At 34.7% G+C, this 27,577-nt stretch overlaps 1 protein-coding gene across 1 annotated transcript in view; it reads left to right on the top strand.

Moving 5' to 3' along the window:
* The window catches only part of LOC111055435, a 324,213-nt gene that overhangs the window by 258,143 nt on the left and 38,493 nt on the right, over positions 1–27,577 (top strand). The window contains exons 26-28 of the mRNA XM_039435440.1: positions 446–577; positions 19,053–19,212; positions 27,342–27,522. Of these exons, the coding sequence (XP_039291374.1) occupies positions 446–577; positions 19,053–19,212; positions 27,342–27,522 (473 nt within the window). The remainder of the gene's footprint in view (positions 1–445; positions 578–19,052; positions 19,213–27,341; positions 27,523–27,577) is intronic.

Below are 27,577 nucleotides of genomic sequence, written 5' to 3'. Positions count from 1 at the left end.
CAGTGGTCACCTTTCACTAAGGCTGCCATATCTCAGTTGATATCAGTCCAATCTTAACAACTCTGTTACCAATCAATAGGCAATTAAATTTACTGAAAATAGTTATTCTTGTAATTTCATTGTAAAACCAACGGTTTCTGAGTTATTCAAGAAACAAAATTCAAAATGACCGCCATTTTGTTTCATGAATTTAAAAAATTCTCATAATTTTTTGTAGCTTTGTCTAGTTGTTATTAATGATCGTGCAAAGTTTCAATTTCGTATGTTCAACCATTATTTAGAAAAAAATAATAAGTGAAAAAAGCAAAATGGCCGCTGTATGAGTAACTAAAGACTTCCGGACAATTTAAATATGGTATTTAGATATGGTCTTTATCCAGGAACAATGCCCTAGAGTAGGAGTTCGTAAACACTCTGTATAGATGATGATTCTCCTTTCATGTAGATCTGCAGAAAGAGTGTATTACAAGCTGGATGCACACAGACTGGCTGTCACGGAAGTCAGTAAAAGAGGCCCGGTTATGGATGTTGGCTCGATTCCCGAAGAAACGTTTGGTACCCGTGATGACCATATTTGGTGAGTGTCAAATAATTCTCCATTCCTATTCGACCGACAAATTTATCTCACCGATGAATTTTGCCCAATCGGGCAGATGAAGGATACCATTAGACTTTTTGTGTAGTTGAGAAGTTGATATTGTGGTAATTATTCATATTAGATGAAAAAGACCAAGAAATTGTCAAAAAAACACAGATTTATTGAAGCTTAGAAAAACCAGTTTCGGTTATTACACCATTGTCAATCCTATACTATTAAACGAGCAATTTCTGTTTATATGCTTAGATGTTTGTATTCCACCGGATCTCAAAAACAGCTCTAAAGATTCTCACGAAATTCAGAACATAGTAGGTTTATAATATAAAGATTCGATTGCACTAGGTCTCATCCCTGGTAAAACTCGCTGAAGGACATGTAAAGGATAATTTATTCATCCTTGGAAGAACAGATTTCGTTGTCTGTCGATAACAGAAAATGCGTGTGCCTGTCTGGGAGATCAGCTGTGTAATCATTCAAACAGCTTACCGTATCTCGCGAGAAATATTATATAGACATTTTTATAGACTCTATCAAAATAATCTAATTTTTTGACATGACATGGTTTATCACTCTAAACTAGAGTATATATCATAATATTGAAAGCTAATCATTATTTTACAGTTTCAAGTGATCAGTGAGTGTTATTTTATAAACTAGTAGTTCTGTGAACAGTAGACCTCACGCAGTATTCTCATCCACAAGTACCTGATTGAAACTATAGACCTTATGGAAATACAGAAATAGACTGGCTTCTCCACACATCTGTGTAATCACTTGTCAGCTGATTTATGAGGAATAATTCTATAGTCTGATTTTAACTCCAATATTGACGTATGAAGGAGGCTAAGTTTCGTTCTATATTATCTTAAAAATGCGAAATTTCAAAAAAACCTTATATATATACGTCTACGCGAAATTTAAAAAGGAACATACCTGTCAAAATCCATGAAAATCCATTGTCGCGTTTCGCCGTAAATACGTAACATAAATACTAGTAGTTCTGTGAACAGTAGACCTCACGCAGTATTCTCATCCACAAGTATCTGGTGTCACCGGTTTTAAACGTTTTAACAAACTCAGCTCACATTTGAATTTGTATTCCATTATGATAATCTTTCCGTGATAATCTTTCCATCTGATGAAAATTAATTCTTTACAATCTAAAATATTATAATTTCTTCAGCAATATTCAATTCAATTCAATTCAATTCAGTTTATTTCCAAAAACATATTACACGAATAAGAAATACAATATACAACATATTTTGGAATCCCCCTACTAGACTATCCATCTGTGTGTAGGGGGGGAGTTCCACTTTATACATAATAAGCTTAATCTTCTCATAGAAGTAAATAATAGAGAATACACTTATATTATGGATGTATTATTAATATTCTAATTATAAAATAGATAATATATGTGCTGATGTATATTTAAGAATGAGTATGTAGGAATATGTATGTAGGAATAAGTATACTTAATACCTTGATTGATAAAAGAATAAATAAAGAAGAAATAACAATATTTTTTTGAAGACCGCAGTGGCAGGGATTCCAGAAATTCTCAGAAGAGAGAATGAAAAAAAAAAGCATAAACCAGAAAGGCAAAACAGTCAAATCGGTTATATCAATGATAAAATAAATACCAATCAATTGTCTGGAAACCTTGAAGTCGTGTTGGTCACCAAGCATAACGAGATTGGAGTAGTTCTTCTGAAGCTTCCCAACCAATCTGGTACAGCCACCTGTCCACCCTCTTCCTAAACACTACCAAACTAAATGCCTCTGCTTCCCTAATCACCCCTGGCACATTTCTGTACAAGACATGGGCCAGGTATGAAGGATTTGTCAATTCAGAGCCGTGAGTCAGCTGAGGTATCTCAAAGCTGTAATTGGATCTGTGGCGAGTTGAGTAGCTATGGTTAACTGTTTCTCCCAGAAGTTCAGTTTTGTATTTTTTTATGTGGATCAACAAGGATTTAATAAAAAGTTGTCTAACATTCAGTACGGGAAATTCGATAAACAATTGTCTTGTTGGGTATCTAAAGTCTCTCTTTAAAATTGTTTTTATAATTGATCTTTGGGTGACTGCGAGAGGCTCAATGACTGAGGAGGAAGCCCCTCCCCAAGCTAGAATTCCATATAGTATTATAGATTGGACATAGGCAAAGTAAACTACTTTGCACTGATCCACACTCAGAACATTACTAAGCTCTGAAAATGCGTGAAGCAGCTTTCTGAGCCTATTCTTAGCACACTGGACATGTTGTACCCAACTCATCTTGGAATCCAAGACAACGCCCAGGTATTTGTAATGATCAACGCGCTCAATCATACTACAATTACATCCAGCAGACCTGGGATTATTACAAGAATGCATCGTTAGTATTAGAGAGCCTGGATCAGCTTGATTTCTTGTAACTATTGGCATAAACTTCGTTTTTTCCACATTTACTGTAAGGCTATTGTGATCAAACCAGTTCTTTATTTTTGACAAATCAATTGAAGCACTCATGTAGGCCTCCTCCCAAGTGCTCCCAGTAGACACTAGTGCTGTGTCATCAGCAAACAGATACAACTCACCTTCAACTACTAATTTTGACAGATTGTTGATATAGATTAGGAATAGCAGTGGCCCAAGGGTGCTTCCCTGGACTACCCCATACTCAACATTCTCTTTATCACTATTTTCACCATTTATGCAAACTGATTGCTGTCGATTGTGAAAGTAACTCTTAAACCATCGGAGAGAGATATTTTTTATCCCCAATGATTCAAGTTTTTTTATTAAAATTCTCCTGTCAACTGTATCAAAGGCTTTTGCCAAGTCCAAAAAGGTTATCAGTACTTTTCTTCTTGATTTAATACTACTTGAGATAGCCCTAGACATATTGAAAAGAGTATCAGATGTATTTTTGGACTTTTGAAAACCATACTGTGAGTTGGAGATGAGATTGTACTCGTTTAAATACTTAGTCAGTTGTATTTTTATACACTTTTCGATTATTTTAGATAATGTTGCCAACAAAGAAATAGGTCTGTAATTGGAGAATATGCCTTTGGGGCCTGATTTATAAATAGGTATTACTCTGGCTGTTTTGAGAGCGCAAGGAAAGTGTCCAACCAGAATGCTTAAATTGACTATATGTAGGATAGGATGTATTAATATGTCAATATTGTTTTTAATCACTCTAGTAGGGATTCCATCACAACCTGGAGCTGATCGCCCTTTCAAACTCTTCACTACCTCCTCCAATTCCTGCCTTGAGACCGGTTGCAGTTGAAATTCAGAGTCCGCAGCATGTTCATCATCTCTCACTACTGGTGCATCCTGGGTTATTATAGAATTTGCTAGGTTTGTCCCAACTTTGGCAAAATATTGATTAAATTGGTTGGCAATTTCTTTAGTTTTTTGAGAGTCGATGACTTCACCAGGGCGGGAGAATGCACTAACGGGGAATGATTTACTATTATCTATACGACCTGAGATTTCGTTTATAACCGACCAAAATTTTCTAGGGTTACCAGTCGCTTCTTCAACTTTGTTTTTGTAATAGTTATACTTGGCTCGCTTGATTGCTGAATGTAGCATATTTCTATATTGAGTAAACTCATTTCTAAGGAGATAGTTAAATGGTTGTCTATTGAGTTTTTTTCTGAGTTTATCACGATGTCGAATAGAATTTACTAGTCCAGCAGTTATCCATGGTTTGAGTTGAGTATTTCTAGATGAAACTTTTACTTCATGTGATTTTTCGGCAATTATGTTTTGTACCGATTCAATGAAAATATCTGTTGCATTGTCAACGTTGTTTTGTTCAATGACTCTATTCCAATTGTGACTAGAAAGTGTGTTCCTCACCTTTTTCCAGTCTGTTTTAATAATGACTCTATCTGTATTAGGCGGCTTATGAGTTTTTGTCGATAATATATTCAAGCAAATAGCATAGTGATCGGTAACCGAGGACTGCAGAATAACAGAAGATGCATTGAAGAAACGCGGAAGCTTGACAAAAAAGTGGTCAATACAGGTTCCGCTGGCCGGCCGTGTAACCTTGTCAATACAGGGCACAAATCCTGCGTCACTCAAAATATCGATATAATGCTCCTCAACAGAGCCAGGGGCAACATTCAACGTATCGCAATTGAAATCACCTGCCAGAATTCGGACGACACATGGCGATTGTTCATTGCAATATACGTTTAACGCGTTTATGAATGTAGTTAGATTAGTGCTGGGGCTGCGGTAGACAGCTAGAATTTCGCATGCCGCCCCCGCCCAGGTAAAGGTGAGAGAGAGACAGGTGGCCAGACCGCCCAGTACCAGTTCATTGCAAGTGACTGGAAGTCCTTCATCGATGTAGACCACCAACCCATCGCTCTGGTTCAGATTATTGAATGATCTAAAAGAATGGTAACCTGAAATGTTAATTGGATGGCTATCGTCGTTAAGCCATGCCTCAGTTAATATTATGCAGTTAAACTTATGCCCTAATCCCTGTAATACTGTTGAAAATTCGTCAAAGTTACGTCTATAACTACGTATGTTCTGATGAATGACCGAGAAGCCCATGCCACTGCCGTTTCCCATAGAATCTCTATTACTAAATTTACCATGAAAGTCAAATATATCAGCACACTCTGTGCATCTTATTAGAGATACATCAAGTTCATCAAACGATTCTCTTATCATCCACCTTCTAGTGCCTTATGATCGGCATCCCAACGTGACAGCCGTTATTTATAGTAATTATTATAGTAGAAATGTAACTATTTCGTTTCACTAATTTAACATGTTAAAGCAGGAGAGGAAGAAAAGCGTTACTACTATTTTTATGTTTTTCTTTTAGATGACAATAACCCATAGATGAAAAGAAAATTATGTTGAACAAAAAAGAGTGAAGGCTTGAATAGGTCAGCGGTCTGATAAAATAAAGCCCAAGCACAGATTGCAAACTTGACTCTGAAGCAATTTCAATGCATCTTGCATTGCACAACAGAGACTAAGTTCGACTATGTTAATTAGTTTTAAAATATCAAAATTTAAAATTTTTAGTTTAGGCATTAGTTTTGAAGTGTAAATTGGACTTTTTGAAGTGAAAAGTGGAATCTAACCTCCTTTTTGGAGACTTTTATTTGTAAAAAATTTGGGAGAAGACAGTTTTGGGCTATGCCTGTTGTCTTTTCCCAATCATATTTTAATTATGATTGTGATTGTGAATAAAATAATTAAAATAAAATGTTTACCTATTCATAACAACGTAAACAATCATAATTTCAGCTATGACCTATGTTAAGATAAACAAATTTACGATGCATAAGTTTAAGACAAGTTTGGTATTATATATGTGTGGCATAGAAAAAAAATATGTATAGCCTATCAGAAACTAATGGCATTACGATATTATTCATGGTTATTAATTCATCCATTTGTGGAATTTGAACCTACAATATTGGTGAAACACAGTAAGCTTAGTAATCTTAATTGAGCTGTGGTAGCACCAGTGAGGATAGAAAGAGAGAGCTACTCTCTGGGTAGCACCAGTAAGTGCTTACATTGCTATTCATTCATTCACACAATGATATGATATTTACATCCTAACTAAGCGTTTTATAATCAAGTCACCAACTATATAACAGCAGTGTGAGAGCGTTCAACTGCAGGCCACATATGAATATATATATATATATACTATATATATATATATATATATATATATATATATATACATACATATACATATATACATATATATATATATATATATATATATATATATATATATATATATATATACATATACATATACATACATACATACCTGCATAAGCTGCATATGCTGCATATGCTGTATTTGTATTATTGAAGCTAAATTGCCTACTGGGCTCAGAATTACTTTGAGTAATTCTACTGTAGGAACGTGGGAAACTATTCATGAGAGATTGATATAAATATTGTATCTGTCTGCCATAGATAGTTGGCGCTACACTTCTTGATGATAGTATAAAGAGGAATATCGACAATAATGCAATTACTATGACCTAGAATTGTGTGAATATTGCGAACATTGGAAAATTGAAGGTCCCTTATAAGATCATAATATCGTATATTTTAGTAAATTCAAGTTCGGAAAAACAAACCACGTCTGGTTCCGTATCTTCTCCAATCTACGATTCTCAGATTGCCGCTATTTAGTAGTCGCAACAACTAAGTAGAAACAACTCTCTTCATTCAAAAGTAGCTTTTCTATATTAATGTACTTATAGTGTAGCCTAATAACTGGGTGATTCACTTCTATTTTGTTATAAAAAATGTCATAGAGTTGAAGATATTAAGATGATTATAGATATTAGAATATATATATATATATATATATATATATATATATATATATATATAATATATATATATATAATATATATATATATACATATATACATATATAATAATTAGACTATCAGAATAAAACCTAGATATTTGAGTTCATAACTTGAAGGATGAAAAAAAAACAAATAGAGTTCTTATCCTAGGTGAGAGTTTAACATAATCCAAAGTCCAGTCACAGTTTAATTGTATAGAAATTATAATTGTTGTACTCATCCTCAGCCCGAGGCGTCGACGCTGACGTTGACCGACGCATCTGTCGTGAAGTTCTCCATCTGCTGAATAGTTTTGATCAGCGTGATTGGTGCTCCGGACTCTGCAGACTTCTTGACGTATATTCTGCAATCCCTTGTCCATGCAGCTGCAAGTTTTTTCTCGCGGACGAGACGTTTCGCGTTTCCCAGGATGAATTTGTTGGTTGGGGAAAGATGCTCGTTGACGTACACAGAGGTTGGGGGCCAGTTGATGGATAGCGAAGCAGCTGTCAGTTTCTTGCGATTGGCCCGTGCAGCTCCTATCCACGAAGACTTGTAGTCTCTAGATATGAACTTGACAATTATAGGTGGATTGGGACGTTCGTTAGTCACGCCTAAGCGGTGCACGGTTGAAATAAAGTTTATGTTGTAGTTGACATCAATAACGGCAGCGATTCTGTCCAACAAACCATATAAATCTTCACCTCGGTTGTACGGAACACCTGTAATTTCTATGTTGTCTTTTCTGCTAAACTGTTCCATATCTTTGATTTTGTCATCAAGAAGATGAACAGTCTTTTTCAGCTTGTCATTTTCTCCCCTAATTTTCAAAAACTCCGACTTATGTGATTCATTATCAGATGCAAGCAGTGCGAGAGTGTCCTGCATTTTGTTGATAGCGCTATTGACACCTACTAGTTCATTCTTAATGTCAGTTACATTAGTGGCCACTCCACCTATCTGCTTTTCCATGTTTGTCCGCATACTGGCTATGGACGCAAGGATTGCGTCTTTAGATTGTGATAACGACGAATCACTGTGGCTGGAATCAGACGAGTCTTCACCCAAACAAGAGTTGCATTTCCACGTATCCTTATCGAGTTTCGTGAAGTCAACTTTAACACATTTTATATGGAAAGTTGATTTACAGGTTGAGCACGTAAGCCTATCTTTTTGATGTTTGATTTTGTTTGCACACTTGGAACAAGACCCCATCGTAGAAGTTGTTTGTATATTCTGATAGTCACTGACCACACTATACACGCTTAATAGTAATAAAAAGTAGATCACGATTCAACTTTTAGTATAAACACTCGTTATATGAGTACATGATAACGTATTACAACGACCGGCACGCCAGGCTGGAGACCTAGGCTAGAGCGAACCGATAACGATGTTCACTCATCGGCGTCTCGACTGGAACTGTCAGTTAATTTGATTATTTTTAATCACCTATCAAATTAGTTTTTTTACGAATGTGAGAATATTGATACTGATGGGCACGCATAATAATACCATGACTGCAAAACAAAATATTGAAACCAAAGACCTTGAAGATGCATACCTCTTTAAGGTATTCGATTGAAACTTATAGAAATACAGCTCACTTGTTAGCTGATTGATTATGAATAATTCTATTGTCTAAAAATATTTCTTAACTATTCTAAAATTGATTTTTTCAATTAATACTATTATAATTTTTCCAGCATTGTTCAGTTGATTCAATAATTTTTTATTTATTCTCAATCACCTATTAAATTTGTTCTTCAAATGTGAGAATATTGATACTGTTGGGCACGCATCATAAAAAATATTGAAACCCTACCTTATAGAAATAGACACGGCCAGACATCTGTGTAATGCATGCAATGAATAATTCACTTGTCAGCTGATTGATTATGAATAATCTATAGTCTGATTAATCCTACCTCAAGAGTATATGATATATAAAGTGATATCAGAGTATGAGGGAACTTCTTTTCTTCTCATATTATTATCCTTAAAATGCAAAATTTCAAAAAACCTTGTTTATACATCGACTCGCAATTGAAAAAGGAATATTCCAGCCAAATTTCATAGAATTCTATCAACGCGTTTGGCCGTAATCGCGTTACATACAGACAGACAAAAGAAAATCCGAGTTAAAACATAAACCTCACTACGTTCGGTCAATAATCAAAACATTTAAATAAGAAAAGCATTTTGCCATTTAAGAGCAAAAGCTCCACCACCTAACCTTGTACCCTTTCAAACCCTTAAGGTTTCTTCATCTTCTAGGTCGAGTTTATATTTTGTAGTTTTGCTATACATCAGCTTGTGAATTTCGGGGATGATATATTTTGATTCTCGTAGAGCATGAGATCAGCTGGATGCACTCGTTCATTCTCTTCCATCACGGTATCGACAGATGACAAACTTTTCATCTGGCTTTCCAAGGTCGTATTTATCCTTTCAATGTCCTTCAGCGAGTTATCCCAGGGTTGAGACCTAGTGCAATCGAATTTTCATATCATATACCTACTTTGCTCCAAATCTCGTTAGAATCGTTAGAGCCGTTTTCGAGATCCGGTGACATACAAAATAATATATAAGCATCTTAACATATAAACATAATATCGGGGCACCGAGCTCCACTCGTTATTTATTTATTGATGAACAGAGCACAATTCTTCAAAATGATTGGGGAACAGGCACAGCCCAAAACTGTTTCTCCCCCGAATTTTGATTTATAGACTATACATGGTCCAAAAAGTAGGTTATGTTTCATACACTTGAATTCAGGTTCAATCTTCAGTCAAAATATTTAAAAAAACAGAAAAGTTCTAATTTAGATTGTTTACAAACCAAATTGAATAACAAAATAACACTCACTGATCACTTAAAACTGTAAACTAATGATTAACTTTGAATATTATGATATATAGGCCTACTCTAATTTAGAGTGATAAACCATGTCATGTCAACAAATCAGATTATTTTGATACAGTCTATTAAAATTTCTCGCGAGTTACGGTAAGCTGTTTGAATGATTACACAGCTGATCTCCCACACAGGCACAGCATCTTCTGTTATCGACAGACTAGGGAGTCTGTTCTTCAAAGGATGAATTATCCTTTCAATGTCCTTCAACGAGTTTTTCCAGGGATGAGACCTAGTGCAATCGAATCTTTATATTATAAACTCGCTATGTTCTGAATTTCATGAGAATCGTTAGAGCCGTTTTCGAGATCCGGTCACATACAAATATACTAGTAGTTCTGTGAACAGTAGATCAAGCGCAGTTATAAACCGCATCCTCCTCTTATACTGTCAATCAGAGTAAATCCTGTCTGTATGTCGTGTCTGCGAGATATCGGTGTGAAAACAGCTGATGGTTGTTGGGGTTGGTGTATCAAAAATGCTTACATCAAAAGCTAATCTCCTTCAAGACATACTGGCAACAGGTCAGCCCGAGTTCAAAGCAGAAAAAGTTCGAGAGACAATACTATGTTATTTTAGTTATTAATTGCAAGCAATCAATAGTTCATTTGATAGTGCATAAAAATTCCATTCAATGAGGCATGCAATTTTTAGTCTACACAGCAAATGATGTTTTACCAAATCACTTCAAGATATTGAATTGCATGCGTCATGGCTTGCAATCTATAATCAACTCGACAGCTGATTTATGATGAATAATTCTATAGTCTGATTTTTACTCCAATATTGGCGTATGAAGGAGGCTCCTTTTTCCTTTCATATTATCCTTGTAATGCAAGATTTCTAAAAACCTTGTATATACGTCGACGCGCAATTTAAAAAGGAACATACCTGTCAAATTTCATGAAAATCTATTACCGCGTTTCGCCGTAAATGCGCAACATATAAACATTATTATTAGCGTATGGCTTTGAATGGTGGGGAGACCCAAGGGTAGTTCCACATAGCCGTATATAGTCCAAAGTTCCCTAATGGGAAACCGGACACTTAGGTTATAGTGAGCACAATACTTTAAATTTACACTTTTCTCTTCGGAATAAAGTACATTTTGATGTTAAAAAGTCAAAACATATACAAAACCGAAACAAAACACAAAACCACTAAACCGAATTTAGAAATTATTGAATTTAGACAATAAATTTAGAGCCGAAAATTTATAGCACGTTACAATATTTATCATTCAGTCAGCATTATATAAACATTTAAACATTAAGAGAAATGCCAAACCGTCGACTCGAATCTTGGACCTCACTTCGCTCGGTCAATAGACATCTTAACATCTCAATATCTAAACATATAAACAGAAATTGCTCGTTTAATAGTATAGGATAGTCTACTAGAAAAAAATATGTCTTCTCCACTTTATAAAGTTTTTCTAATTTTTTCACCAAACACTTAAATCAAGGTGCTCTACCTTTGATATTGATTCTCATTCATGAACCGGATATTTTATATTTGGATGATGGAATTTCAGTGATATTAAATTGAATAAAATCAGAGAAAATGCTCATGAGCATGAGCATGGAGCGTGAGGCTTTGCTCATGAGCAAAAGGTAGAAGCAAAAGCATTTGCTCATTTTTATATGGATAAGCTTTACCTTATACTCTTACCTTATGCTCATGAACTCTGGAGCAAATGCTCACGTATTTCAAAGATTTTTCATCAGCCGATTCGCTTTTGTAGCCTTACTTTGTTTTTATAGCTCACGGAAGCGCTAAATATGCAAGTAGGGGGCACCGCTTGTGTTTGTGTCGTCTGCTCTGTTTTCTATTTATCAATAGTTTTGGGTTAGATGAGTTTAGAATTTCGAAATGATAGCGTGAAAAATGACATCTCTACAATAATCTTCAGCATATTCTTATAATAACAATAGCCTTCTTATAATCGTCTACACTCTCATCTTCTTAAATGCGTATTTCCTTTTTTGTAATGGCTATCTTCATATCAGGTAGCCATCTTTCGTATTCATTCTTTTGTAGGAATAATGGTGATATATAAGTTAAGTAGATAGGAATAAAACGTCTCATTCAAACTCAGACAAAGAATGATTGTTTATTTAATCAACATCATAATCTTAGCTGTCTCCATAGAGATAGTGAAAGACGTCAGCTGAGGCTTCCGTAACTACCCCCCTCCAGTCTTTACTATCTCTATTATAGAGATGTTAATAGAACTCATAAAAACAAAACATGGAAAACAACATAATAAAAACATTTTGGAAATCTTTCCTTACTCATCTTCATTATAGTTCCTTTTCGATCTTCTAATCTCACTCAATGCACAATTTCATGTCTACCTCGTCCATTGTTGTGTTGCTTTTTTACCTCCACTCGGTTCCTATGTAGTAGATCAATCACTTCATATGGTCCAACAAATCTATGATCCGATTTCGTTCTCTTGTGATGATTTTTCTTGAAGATTATGTCACCTACTTTTATTTTATTCATGTCTTCAGCCACCTCCAAATTATACTTTTTTGTCCTCCGAACTTTCTCGTTCATGATTTTTCTCTCCACTTCTCTATGCTCCTCTGGATGCTCAACTAACTCAAATGGTGAAAAATTTGTTGAAGAATGTATGCTACTATTATATGCCAGAATAGCTCTTGCCATTGCTTCTTCCCCACAGATGTTTCTATCAACTTCTAATAAGTGCAAATGTTCAGTTAGCGTGCTATGTAAACGTTCCATCATTCCATGAGATTGCGGATGTCCTACTGTAGTGAAGTGGCTGTCGATACCAAGTTCCTCTAAAAGTTTTTTGATCCGATTGTTGTCGAATTCTTTTCCTTTATCCATTAACAACATGTTGGGGGTATTGAAGAGCCCAAAAAATGCTAGTAAATTTTGTTCCATGCACTTGGCTGTTTTATTCTTTAAAATCCATGCAGAAGCAAGCCTTGTAAAACAATCGATTGTAGTAAGATACTTCAGTTTATTGTAATAGAAAATGTCAACTTGAATTATTTCTGCTGGTCTTGCGGGAGTAGGTGTGACCATCTGAGGCGTCTTGTAAGGCTTTCTGTCATATTTTGCTATATTGCATGCTGCACACTTTCCCAGCACATTTCTTATTGTTTTGGCCATATTCAGCCAATAATACTGCCGTTTCAGGTGTTGCAACGTTTCCTTTTCCCCTCTATGGTTGGTCCTTCCAATGTGATATTGTTCTACAACTTCTTGTTGTTCTCTTCTATCTTCAACTGTTTTAACTTGTCTATCACAAATTATCAAGTGTATTTTTGAGTCCCAGCATTCATCTTTATGAAAGCTCTTAATTTTATCAATAAAATCTTTTTCCTTGGAAAATATAAAATAAACTTTCCCCCTTACCATCAACTGCTTTATTGTATGTTTCAGTTCATCATCTGTCGCCTGAGGGCCAATTGTAATTGTATAAGTATGAATTGGGCCATAACGATGGGTAGTTTTTGTTATACCTCCAAAGTTTTGTCTTTCAAGAATTATTTGATTACGTTTATCATTTATGATGCAATCTTCCATCACTTCCAAATTAATTTGCTTCACTTGTAGAGGATTTATATTCCGAGATAAACAATCAGCAACTGCATTATCTACTCCTTTAATGTGTTGAATTTTGAATGAGTAAACAACCAATTTTTCTTTCCACTTGGTTATCCTGGCGGATGTTTCCTTCATCTTATTCATCCATAAAAGTGGCATGTGATCTGTTCTTAGCACAAATTCATTTCCGTAAAGGTATGGTCTAAAATTCATACAAACACACCATACAATAGCAAGAAATTCCCTTTCAATTGTACTATAACGCCTCTCGGCCGGAGTAAGTTTCCTGCTTGCAAAAGCAATCGGTTTCTCATTTTGGGATAGTACACCTCCTATTGCTTCCCCACTAGCATCTGTTGTTAATGTAAAGGGTTGTTGAAGATCTGGAAACTGAAGTATAGGCGTTGAACAAATTGCTTCTTTACACTTTTCAACTGCTTGGATAACATCTGATGATATTTGGAACTTCACACCTCTTTTTAATAAGTTTGTTAATGGTTCAGTCATCTGTGCAAATTTGTGAATGAATTTTCTATAATAGCCGACCATGCCTAAAAATGTTTTTATCTCTTTCAAATTCTTTGGAATTGGAATGTCTTTTATTGCACTAATTTTCTGGCTGTCAGGACGAACTCCACTTTCCGAAATCACATGACCCATGAATTTCACTTCAGATTGACACAAGTTAGTTTTTTCCTTTGACAGCTTAAGGCCAAACTTCCTTATTCTTTCAAATAACTGTGTGAGATGTGCTTTATGATCTTCGAGATTCTTGCTGAACACAATGATATCATCCATGTAGATTTGTATTGCTTCTTCATTTATGTCTTCTAAAAACTCATCCATCAGCCTTTGAAACGTTGGTACTGCGTTTTTCAACCCAAAAGGCATCCTTGTAAATTCATAATGTCCTCTCTCAAAGCTAAATGCTGTCTTCTCCATGTCCCTTGGATTCATTCTTATTTGATGGTATCCCGACTTTAGATCCAGAGTGCTGAAAACTTTAGCTCCGTGCATTCTGTCAATCATATCCTCTAGCCTTGGAAGGGGATATCTCTCCAACTCTGTTTGATCATTTAAAACTCTGAAATCTACAACCACCCTATGTTTTGGCGGTTCTCCAGGGGAAGACTTTTTTGGTACAACCCATAATGGATTACAAAATGGAGAGATAGACTTTTTTATAATGCCTGTTCTAGCATATCCTTAATGTGTTCTCTAATGATTTTTTTCATTGCATGTGGATACCTTCTGGCTTTTATAAATATTGGTTTTGATGACTTTAATTGAATTGAGTGCTGAACTCTCCCTGTTGTTGTCAGACTCTCTCCTTCATTATATGAAATGTCCTTATACTTTTCCAGCATATAGAATGCTAATTTTTCTTGTTCCTTGTCTATAAATTGTTCATTACAATTTCCTCTTACAATGGAACCCATTAGTAAATGTTTTTCTTTAGCAATTGAATTTTTCGATTTATAATTTCTATCCCCCAACTTGATTATCCATTGACCATTTATATTGATAGGAGCAGCTCCAAGATCTCTCATCATATCACAACCAATTATCACATCATACTAGTTGTTCATTATTTCTGTTGATACATGAACTCTCATAATTTTTTTAAAACCAATCAATCCAAACAGATTTAAATCTACTTCCCCTTTTAAAGCTTTTCTTCCTGTCAAAGTTACATTTCACAAGAACACCCTTCTATTTTCAAACTATGATCAATTTTTATTAATGCTTCTTCCGAAATTATTGTACTGTCCGATCCTGTATCATACAAGCAATAAACATCCCAACTCTTCACATAAAATATAGGTAGCTCTCCTTTTTTGCAATCCACTTTTTGTTCCTTGCTACCTATATTCCTCATCCGAAATCCTCAATCTTTATTCCTACCTTTCTTTGTCGATAATTTGGTTGATTTATTTTCCTTCAATTCAGGCCAGTCTTTTTCATTTTTCTCTCGATATTGACTTTCATAACGGTAACAGCTATTTTCACTATCTGAGGAGTGAGTTAAACTCTCTCCATCAGAACTACCTTTAATTTTTTTTTCGATTTTCCTTCCTCCTCAAAGCATTGACTTCTCTTCTTCCAAAATTCTTTTTTGGGGTAACTTCCTTTCTATAAATGTAAGGACATTCTCTGGCAAAATGCCCTTCTTCCCTACACTCCCAACACTCGTTTCGTGCTAATTTCCATTCTCTTTCCTTTCTATTTCCTTTCCCATTAGTAACCAATCCCTTTACATCAGTTCTCCATTTCTGGTTCGATCTGTTACCATAAACAGGAGAGGTTCTACTATTAAGTGAATATCTTCTCTTATTCTCAACCACTCTCCAATTTGAGTGTCTATGACTAGCTTCTTTCCAATAAGACTACTCATCTTTGACAATTTGAATAGTCTCTTCTAAAGACTGAGGTTTTGCAATTTTCACACTCGTACATACTCGCTCCGAAGCTGCTCTTAACAAAACTTCCATTGATAACTCTTCATAGATTTTATTTCTCCATACCCCTTCCTCTTTAGTATTACACGAATCTAGAACTTTCGATTTCAATTCTTTAACCAATTGCGATAACCGATTGGCAAAACTACCAATTTACTCTCCCAAATCACGATTCAATTCCAACACTCTCATTGCCATTGCAGAGACTGATTTCCTTGCACCTGCATAACGTTCTTTAAGGGCTTTTTTAACATCCTCCCAAGATGAACTGAACGATACTCCCAAATCAACCATAATTGATGTACTTATTCTAGACAAGAAAAACGAATGCAGGTTTGTAGTTGTTAATTCATCAAAATTGCTGTCAATAATTTGAGAATGGATGGCATCCATTCTCTCCAAGAATAGACTAAGTTATTTTACCTCTCCTTGGAACTCCTGAATTGATCCGATCAAATTCATGAGACATTTCACGTCCATAAGTGGTGGTTCTTTCCCGGTAATTTTAATATTTGATGCAATTTCCTTTTTCCCCCTTGGCATTTTCAAAATCTATCCGAAAATTCCTATTAACATCAACTAAAAATACTAGATAATATTTTGGTTTCGGCACCAGTTAAGTAGATAGGAATAAAACGTCTCATTCAAACTCAGACAAAGAATGATTGTTTATTTAATCAACATCATAATCTTAGCTGTCTCCATAGAGATAGTGAAAGACGTCAGCTGAGGCTTCCGTGACTTATATCACGGTTGAATCTAAAAAGAGTTTTATAGTTCTCAACTACAAATTGGTTGTGATCGTATCTGGTATAGTTTCCTCTTCCTCATACAAATTAGTTGAGCCATTTTACTATTAGCAAAAGGTGATAAGCTGCTCTAGACTAGACTCACCTTTTTTGAAGCATTTGCTTCAAAAGTTGGGCAAATGCTCTAGTAGTCCAGTCACTATATACATTGGTGCATGCAATTTTATATTGTAGTTCTGGTTTTTTAATATATCACTTGGGTACATAAGAGAAGTCCAGAACCAATTTCCTTGTGCTGAATACAGGGTGGCCCAAGAACCTCGTATTTTTGACTCATTTTCCAGTTTTCAGCTATCTCTGCCAAATCTAATAATCGGACAGAAAAATATTTGCTCTCGCCTTTTTTTAGATTATAAAATTATGAATAGAATGAGATCATTTGGAACTCTATCTTTAATGAGTCCTGAGTTATGATTTTTCAAAAATGAGTGAAATTTGAAGAAAAAATCAATTTTGATGAATTTTAGTTTTTGATCAAAAATATCTTCCGAATGTTATCATTCAGATGTATAATTCAAAATCCCTCTGGGCGTATTTTTGTGCTCTACAATCTGAGATCAGGTAGAGTGCTCTATCTCATAAAGATTTCCAGGTACACCTGACAACAATGCTCCTTGTATTGTGAAAAACACCTGATTTTCAGGTTCAACCATCATCACCAACTAAATTGTCCTCATATTGATATTTCTCACAATAACATAAGTTCATGAGATTATGTTCTATGCTCTATGAAAATCACCCGTTTGATGCACTTCATTCCAGTATTTCCTAGTGGAGAGGCGCGCTTAAGGACACCTCAAGGATCAAAATTTCAAACACTTATAACTTTTGACACAATGATCATATTCGATCTTACTACACTTCATTCTCCTCGGCTCGTCAAGGCGGTCCAAAATCAGGCATCATAAGTCATCCCCTTTTTTATGTCTATATTGACTGGACTATAGTTTATTCATACAATTTTGAGTATAAGCTTTTACTTTTGAGCAGATGCTCGAACTATTTTTTTGATGAGCATGAGCAAAAGGTTTTGCTCACGTTTATTCATAGAAAATGATCAAATGCTCCATATTTTAGAAGTATAAGCAAATGCTCAACTTTATTCATATGGCCCAATATAATATTAAGATTTGTATAAGTAATAAAATAGTATTCCATTTCATTCATTATATTCAACTATCAATTATTTCGAGTAACTGGTCTAGCAGTCAACGCTTTGGTCAATAGAATTTTTCAGTTGATTCATGTTTATTCATAGAAAATGAAGCAAATGCTCCATATTTTAGAAGTTTAAGCAAAACTTTATTCGTATGGCCCATTGGTAATGATTTTGGAATTGATATGATTTTGGGCCATATGATTAAAGTTGAGAATTTGCTTATACTTCTAAAATATGGAGCATTTGCTTCATCTTCTATGAATGAACGTGAGCAGAACCTTTTGCTCATGCTCATAAAAAAAATTGTTTGAGCATTTGCTAAAAAGTAAAAGCTTTTGCTCAAAATTGTATAAAAAACTATGCTCAACTTTTGAAGCAAATGCTTCAAAAAGGGTGAGTCTAGTCTAGAGCAGCTTATCACCTTTTGCTCATAGTAAAATGGCTCAACAAATTCGTATGAGGAAGAGCAAACTATACCAGATACGATCACAACCAATAGTTGAGAACTATACAACTCTTTTCGGATTCAACCATGATATATATCACCATTATTCCTACGAAAGAATAAATACAACCTGTTGTAAAGATAGCCATCACAAAATAGGAGATAGGCATTTAAGAAGATGAGAGTGTGGACGATTATAAGAAGGCTATTAATATTAAAAGAATATGCTGAAGATTATTATAGAGATGACATTTTTTCACGCTATTATTTCAAAATTCTAAACTCAACCAACCTAAAACTCTATTCATAGAAATAATAAACAGAGCAGTCGACGCAAACACAAGCGGTGCACCCTACTTGCATATTTAGCGCTTCCGTGAGCTATAAAAACAAAGTAAGGCTACAAAAGCGAATCGGCTAATGAATAAACTTTAAAAAACGTGAGCATTTGCTCCAGAGTTCAGGAGCATAAGGTAAGAGTATAAGGTAAAGCTTATTCATATAAAAATGAGCAAATGCTTTTGCTTCTACCTTTTGCTCATGAGCAAAGCCTCATGCTCCATTCTCTTACTCATGAGCATTTGCTCTGGTTTTATTCATATGGGCCAAGGTGCTCTACCTCTTGATTCTCATTCATGAACCGGATATTTCAGATTTGGATTTTCAGTGATATTGGTGATGATTTTGGAATTGAAGTTACTTTATGTTTGTGTTTAAGGTGTGATAAGATAACGAATCCAACATTCCAGCCACAATACAAAACCAAGGTCTACATGAGCCCGGAAAAATCGACGGCCTCGACAGAACTGGATGTCAAAAACTTCAAGGACTATTTCGATACTATGGAGGAAGAGGTGTGGAAGTGCTATGGCAAACAGGTAATAAGTCTTGTCCAATGAAGGGGCAGCTATTGTAAGGTCCAAGTTTTCGATTAACAATGGTCTGCTTCTTCTCCTTCTCCTCATCACATTTTTTCTTCTTCTTCTTCTTGCGAGATCTTCTTTCAAAAATGTAGAATTAATTATCAATAAACAAAATATTTCATCTTGATTATGAAAATTTATCAAGAAATTATTGAAAAAACTATAATTTCTGGCTTAGTAAAATATAATTAATTATTTTAAACGAGAATGAAAAGTTAATATTAAATCAATAAACCTGTATCAGCTACCGTCTATAGAAGGCATTGACATGACAGAGGTTCGGTAACCTTGTTTTCCTATCTTTCTCCACTGCCATTATAACGTGGACCTCACTATAGTAATTCTCTTGTTAATGACGTTATTTCAAAAATATCGAGAAGTTGATATACCTTAAAAACTAAGGTCGATATGAAAAATTTCACTGAACATTTTTTGTTGCAAAATTTATGTAGGATCTATTTTAGTGTCCTGTTACTACTACTCACGTGTGAATAAGGGGGCAGTTTCTGTTTGTACGGGGTGAATAGTCTATGTATGTTTCCTCTTCTTCTTCTTCTTCTTCTTCTTCTTCTTCTTCTTCTTCTTCTTCTCTTCTCTTCTTCTTCTTCTTCTTCTTCTTCTTCTTCTTCTTCTTCTCTTCTTCTCTTCTTCTCTTCTTCTTCTTCTTCTCTTCTTCTTCTTCTTCTTCTTTCTTCTTCTTCTTCTTCTTCTTCTTCTTCTTCTTTCTTCTTCTTCTTCTTCTTTCTTCTTCTTCTTCTCTTCTTCTCTTCTTCTCTTCTTCTTCTTCTTCTTCTTCGTCTTCTTCTTCTTCTTCTTCTTCTCTTCTTCTTCTTCTTCTTCTCTTCTTCTTCTTCTTCTTCTTCTTCTTCTTCTTCTTCTTCTCTCTTCTTCTTCTTCTTCTTCTTCTTCTTCTTCTTCTTCTTCTTGAAGAAGAGTGGTAGAACAGGTTTAACACTGGGGCGCTTGCCGGGTAGGGTACCAGATGGAGTGGTTGTTTCAGAGATGACTGATTTGGTTTTGCGTAACATTTTTTTTGTTTAGTTGACTTAGAGTGGGAGGAGACTGTCTAGCTGGGCCAATGGCAGGCGTTCATGCCCTTGACCAATAGCAGTACTCGCCTACTAGTATGAATTCTGCTGCTCTTGTATTTAGTTCTAGTTTATCAGAGATTGACAATGGTGTAATAACCGAAACTGGTCATTCCAAGTATCAATAAATCTGAAATTTTTTGACAACTTCTTTGACATTTCTTTAAAATTTTTTGACAATTTTTCATTCAATATAAATAATTACCACAATATCAACTTCTCAACTACACAATATATATATATATAATATATATATATATATATATATATATATATATATATATATATATACTTTATGATGGGATGTAACAGATCTTTAAGAACAGGTTTGAGGTTTTCAATTCCAGGAAAGTGGGAAATTATACATTCATACAAGGTGTTTCAGAAGTAGAGTCGAACATTTAAGGGTATTGTTCCTGGATGATAGGAGACTACAAATGTCGAATTTGAAGTGTCCAAAACTCAGCGGTCATCATTATAGCACAGAATTAATAATAGCACAGAAGGCTAGCAGAATAGGACTTTCTGTTCATGCGTAATCGAGGTAGTTCCTTTGCCAGATTGTAGACTGCGCGCAGAACCCTACTCCGGTCTCGCTCACCCCCCTTCCGCACTCCGTCCTCACAACAACTCTATCACCCACTCCACTGACAGGTAGTCGCCCCTCACTCCTTCACACTATCACACACACACACACACACACACACACACACACACACACCACACAGATGCACACACACAGTCAACTAGGAACCAGACACCTGTCAACATGTGAAGCAATTATAGCAATTATAGGACTATTGTGATAATAATATTATTCAACCGCCTTCTGTTTTCTTTGCATTTCATCCCAACATTCTCACAGCTGAATCATGACTGTATCATTTATATTACTCTGTGTTCTGTAAGAATGAGAATTCTATGTAAAGAAGAAGTAAAGGAATAAGAAAAAGAGAAGAAGAAGAAGAAAATATGAAGTTTTCAGTTCATCATCTTCTAAATATTTATTATTTTCTATCACTATTGTATAGTATATCTTCATCTTTCTTATCCTCTTCTCCTCCTTCATGATCCACTAATTCTTATTTCTCTCATATGCTACTCCTTTTTCTTCTTTTTTCTCTTCCTCCTCGTAGAAGAAGAAGAAGAAGAAGAAGAAGATTTCTTCCTTCTTCTTCCACTATCTAATCTTCTTCATGTTCTACCACTTCTTATTTCTATCTTGCTACTCCTTCCCATTCTTCTCTTTCTTCAATGAGAAGAAGAAAAAATAAAAAGAAGAAGGGAGAAGAAGAGGAAGAATAGAATGATGGAGAAGAGGAGAAGAAAAAGGAGAAGATGAGTAGATGATAAGAATAAAATGACGATTTTGAGTAGAAGAAGAAGAATAAATAATAGAACATGATGACAAAAAGATAATAGTAAGAAGCAGAAGAAGGAGAAAAAGAAGAAGAGCTACAACATGATGATGAAGAAAAATAAGTAGGAGATGAAGAGAATAAGATAACATGAGAAAAGAAGAAAAAGCTGATGTATTACTATTATTACATTCATTTAAACTACATAAGTCACCCTATCCATAATATTTGGTGAAGCTGAATTTTTGCAGGATGTTAGTATACATAATTAATAGCCTGGAATCACAATAAACTCATTTTTCTCTCACTTGCTCTATAAGGTCAACTTTTGTAAAGATATCCAATACTCCAGAATCATTACCCGAAAAATGTTGCGTTTTCGGAACTAATTATCAAAACTGCCCTTTTTCACTATCTCGTAACTGGACTATTATTAACTAATGAGCTGTTTAACATGCATTTGAACATGAAGATTCTGAATTTATCACTTTTATACCCTGGCCACCATGGGCGCCGACTTATCAAAATCTTTGGGTGGGCTCATTGGTTAGGGGTCTGGGGAGGGGTTTTTTCCATATAATTGATCAGAATTTTTTATGGACTCAGCCCCCCAAAATATTTTTGGGTGGGCTCCACAGCCTACCTACCTACCTACCTACCCAGACCTTATGGAGTCGGCATCAGTGCTGGTCACTTTTTTGAAAACTGAGTATCGTACCATTATAATATAATGGAGAACTTCGTTTCTCTGATACCTTTTTGGCTATTGCATTTTGTGTTTCACACAGAAAGGACTTGTCACGGTTGATTATAAGAATCGTTCAATGGTGGGTGTTGAAAACACTGATGTCTCTCTTGAATGCTTGCTACCATCGGACTCCCCAATGCTTAATGCCCCCAAACAGAAAACTCTAACGGTGTAACATCCGGGTTGTGGGCATATTGTTCCATTCAATTAACCTTGGTAAACTCACACAGAAAACACACGCAATTCATTAGATGTCAATTAAAGGAAGAAACTTTGTAATCAGAAATCAGACCCATGTTTCCATTTCGCCAATCAACATTCAATATCATTATTTTATAACAATAATAAACATCATCAACATAATGCAATGCTAATTTTAAGATCTGTTTACCAAGATTAATAAAATTTGGAGACACATTAGAGCTCGTTTCACTTTCATTGCACTTAATAAAATTATTATTTATTTTATTGTTATAACATATTAATATTTATTATCACGTAATATCATGAAACTTGAGTAGTTTTTTTTTCCTATTTTTTTTCCCAGTAGAATTTCCTACTGGACTGACTGCTAAAAAAAGTATCAGAAAAGAAGAGAAATGAACATCATAACTTGATATTTGACCGAGCGAAGTGAGGTCTAAGATTCATGTCGACGGTTAGGCATTTCTCTTAATGTTTACATGTTAGAATGTTTACATGTTTAAATGTTCAAATGTTTATGAGTTGCGCATTTACGGCGAAACGCGGTAATAGATTTTCATGAAATTTGACAGGTATGTTCCTTTTTAATTGCGCGTCGACGTATATACAAGGTTTTTGGAAATTTTGCATTTCAAGGATAATATGAAAGGTAAAAGGAGCCTCCTTCATAAGTCGATATTACAGTAAAAGTCAGATTAAAGAATTATTCATCATAAATCAGCTGACAAGTGATTACACAGATGTGTGGAGAAGCCAGTCTATTGCTGTATTTCCATAAGGTCTATAGTTTCAATCAGGTGGATGAGAATACTGCGTGAGGTCTACTGTTCACAAAACTGCTAGTAGTTCTGTGAACAGTAGACCTCGCGCAGTTATACACCAACTATTCATTTGATCAGATCATGCTTACACAAGATTTAATTATCATATAACGCTCTCCGGAATTTAGCGCGAGAAAACCAGAAGACATCTAGGCGCCCAGACGAGCTGTTATAAGTTCTTTGCATCCTATTTATTAGGATAAATGATCAAAACTGTTTTAAATAAGGAATGCCGATATCCAAAAGCACAACTTTTTACAGAATTTACAGTTTTAAATGTAAGGCAATTGTACATTAAATCTTTATTGATCTACATAAAAACTAATAAACTTAAAATTTTATCAGATATTTTACATACCTATCCTACACGGTATAGAGCTAACTTCGGTTTTGCGACGCCGCAGGTGGTTCATGGAGTGGAGCTGAGGACACCTTTTTATTTGGCTCAAATGGTCTATCGTAATTTGCCCGCTGAGATAAGAACTGATATGGATGAATGCAGTGTGGCTGCATTCAAGCGTAAGGTGGAGGGGTGGCTATACCGCCTGGGCTGGGAGTCGTCAGAAAGCCTGCTTCAGTCTGTTTATTGGCACTAAGATCATCTCTATTAATTTGATAGCTTTTCTTATACATACATATATTTTTATTCATTTTTGAGAGCTTATAAATTTTCATAACTTACCTTTCTTCTCTTTATATTTACCACATACTTTTTTAATCGTTTATAGATTTACACATCTTCATTACTATATTCTTTTTAATGGTCACTGTGGAATCGGCTGGTTTCTGTTCCTCGGTAACTTTTTATATGAGAAGCTACCATTATTTTTTACAATAAGTATATACAAAATATATTCCACTCATGCAATCTCAAGAATTTATTCATATTCCAATTCTCGAATCTGTATAATATATATGTTACTCTTTTCAATCTTTTTCTGTTTATGAAATTTCGTCAATGTACAATGTAATAGGTAATTTTTAATTTCATAATTATAATACAAACTATCTTATACTTACCTTCTTCTTGTTAAAGTCGGACATTCTATTACCTATATAATATTATGAATAGACTATTGGCTACCCACTGTAACAGGAACCCACCCCCTACACTCAGACGAATAGTCTTGTAGGGGTATTCCAGTAAAACATGCTCTGTATTACAATGTAATCTGTTTTTTGTATGGAGTAAAGAATATTTGAATTTGAATTTGATAACACTCACATCATAAAAGCGTTATAAACTGAATAAATTGCAATTTTAAAAAATATCTTAAAATATGCCCAACTATTCTCTCCGATTATAGGAAAATAATGTGGAGTTTGGAAGAAATTGGACACATTACCTGTTTTAAGTGTATGAGAGTTAAATTTCTAGAATAGAAATGCCCTCCGAGTTGGTTGAAGAGGTTGTCATCCTTTCGTAGTCTTTCAAACAGGCATTCAACCAATCCACTTGTCTTAGAGAATTATCATCTTTTCAGAAGGAATATATATTGTAGGGTACTTATAGTATGAATTCATAATCATACATATACTTTTCAATTAATGATTCATTTTTATTAAATACATTATTATTGGATCATGAAGAGTTGGTTTTCCTTTTCACAAATAAAAAATAAAGAATGAGAGTTTAACAATAAGAGAACAAGTATCATTTGAGAATTCCTCTCACAAATTATAAATGAGAAATATGTGTTTCACAATACTAGAGCAAGTATTCAATACAATTCTCAATAATTACTGAAAATTCCCCACGCGGTATGCATGCTTTGATATAATTATATTCACCCTTATATTTTGTTGTAGTTTCTAATTAGAGAGATTCAACCAGAAAACTATTTCCTGATCAAGTATATGGAAGCCATATTTTTTCTGAAAAAAGAGATTTTCCTCCTAATAATAGTTAACAATAGCTGTTAACACTCACACTTCCTCCTACTCCATCACCTCCTTCTTCCCCTTCTTCTTCTTCTTCCCCTTCTTCTTCTTCTTCCTCTTCTTCTCCTTCCTCTTCTTCTTATTCTTCTTCTTCTTCTCCTTCTCCTCCTCTTCTTTCAGCTCCTCCTCCTCCATTTTTATCTTCATTTTATTCATCTCCATCTTATTCTCCTTCTGCTATTTCTTCGTGTCTTCTTATTCTTCTAGGAGGAGGAAGAAGAGGAGGAGAAAAAGAAGAAACAAAGAAATAGCAGAAGAAGAATAAGGAGAAGAAGAAGAAAATGAAGATGAGAATGGAGGAGGAAGAGGAAGAGAACGTGAAGAAGATGAAGAGCTGAGAATAATAGTGGAAGAAGAAGTGAGAAGAAGGATAATAATTATGAGAGGGAAAGAAAATGATCAGAAGTTCTTCTCTTTCTTCTCCTTATCTGTCATATCCCATCATCACTTCTCCTTCTCTTATTATTATTATCATTATTATCATCATTATCATCATCTCATCCTACTCTTTTCTACTCATGATCATCAAATAATATTTTCTTCTTATTTTTCTCATTATTCTTATCATCCTCCTTTTCTTCTCCTTATCATATTAAAGAACTTATCATATCAACAGATTATAGAAAAATAGAAATTATATATATTCATAATTCAGCTCTAGTGTTGTCAGAGCAGAAAGCTACATGTCACAAAGGAATGAAATTGTTTGTCTTTTATAATAGGCCACTAATTGGCCTTTGGTTGTGCTTGCAATATTATTGTTGAGGCTTCCTCAGAAATGAGTTGAAAGCCTGGCAGGCTGCCAGATGCAGCTATAAAAAACCGGATCAAAAGACTGACACTCTCCTTCCATATTCCCATGCCAGCCCACTTTTCTCCTTCCACTCATTACAAGCCGTTACAAGCGACTGTTGACATGCTTATGCGATCTGGTGGGACAATGTAGAACTAACTTATGCTAACTTATGCGTGATATTATAAATGCACTACGTTGTTATTCTCATTATAGGAGTTTTCTCTGATTATAGCTACCATTTTGTTTTTTTACTTAGGAATTTTTATCTCAAAAACGAAATGTTGTATTGATCTGAAATTTGGCATGAATATTTATGCTATGAAGACTCAACTTTGGGAAAGAAATAAAAACAAATCTCGATTTTAATTTTCAAAATGGCGGCCATTTTAAAGTTTTGATGACAAATTTCATGAAAACCGTTAACTTTACAGAAAAAATACAAGAGACAAAAAAGTTAGCGAATTTTATCAAGAACTCAAGGATATCTCATTTATTGAGTTTGGTCGAAGAATAACAGAGAAATTAACTCTTTTCGTACTGCATGCATGACCAATTTTCACCATTTAAACATCTATATAGAATTTTCAATTTCAATTGTATTTAAGATGAAGCTTTGAAACTCGGTATGGCTCCATATGGCCAAACAGCTGATTTTACAATGTTTCTCAGATGATCTTGTTTGTCTTGTGCATGCATGCAGTACGAAAATAATAAATTCCTCTGTTATTCTTCAACCAATCTTGATAAAAGAGGTATCGTTGAAATCTTGATAAAATTCGCTAACTTTTTCCTCTCTTGTAAATTTTCTGTAAAGTGAACAGTTTTCGTGAAATTTGCCATTAAAACTTTGAAATGTCCGCCATTTTGGAAATTTACATTGAAATTTTTCATTTTTAAAAGTTTAGTCTTCATAGCATAAATATTCGTGCCAAGTTTCAGATTAATACAACATTTTGTATTTGAGATAAAAATTCCCAAGTGAAACAAAACAAAACGGCAGCTATAAGGATAACTGTCGAGTTTTGGACACTTCAAATACAACATTTGTAGTCTCCTATCATCCAGGAACAATACCCTGAAATGCTTGACACTACTTCTGAAACACTCTGTATTGATTTATTTTCACAGGCTTTCGCCTTCGAAAGAATAGTTAGTGTACACATTGCTATCAAAGATATCGCACGCATGTTTGTTGCTGATGGGATAACCGTTGGAGAACAAATTTTCCCTGACAACAGTAGATCTAAAAAAATAACAGAGATAAAATATTTGAAACAAGAAGGTGGCACTTATAAACCTTTGAAATATGGTGAGTATATGAATTGAATACTAATCTGTTACTCAATGAACAGAGTTGTGCAGAG

The sequence above is a fragment of the Nilaparvata lugens genome, chromosome 9 (genome assembly GCF_014356525.2).
Source record: "Nilaparvata lugens isolate BPH chromosome 9, ASM1435652v1, whole genome shotgun sequence".
NCBI classification, from domain to species: domain Eukaryota; kingdom Metazoa; phylum Arthropoda; class Insecta; order Hemiptera; family Delphacidae; genus Nilaparvata; species Nilaparvata lugens.
This window is presented reverse-complemented; position numbering and strand designations above follow the sequence as displayed.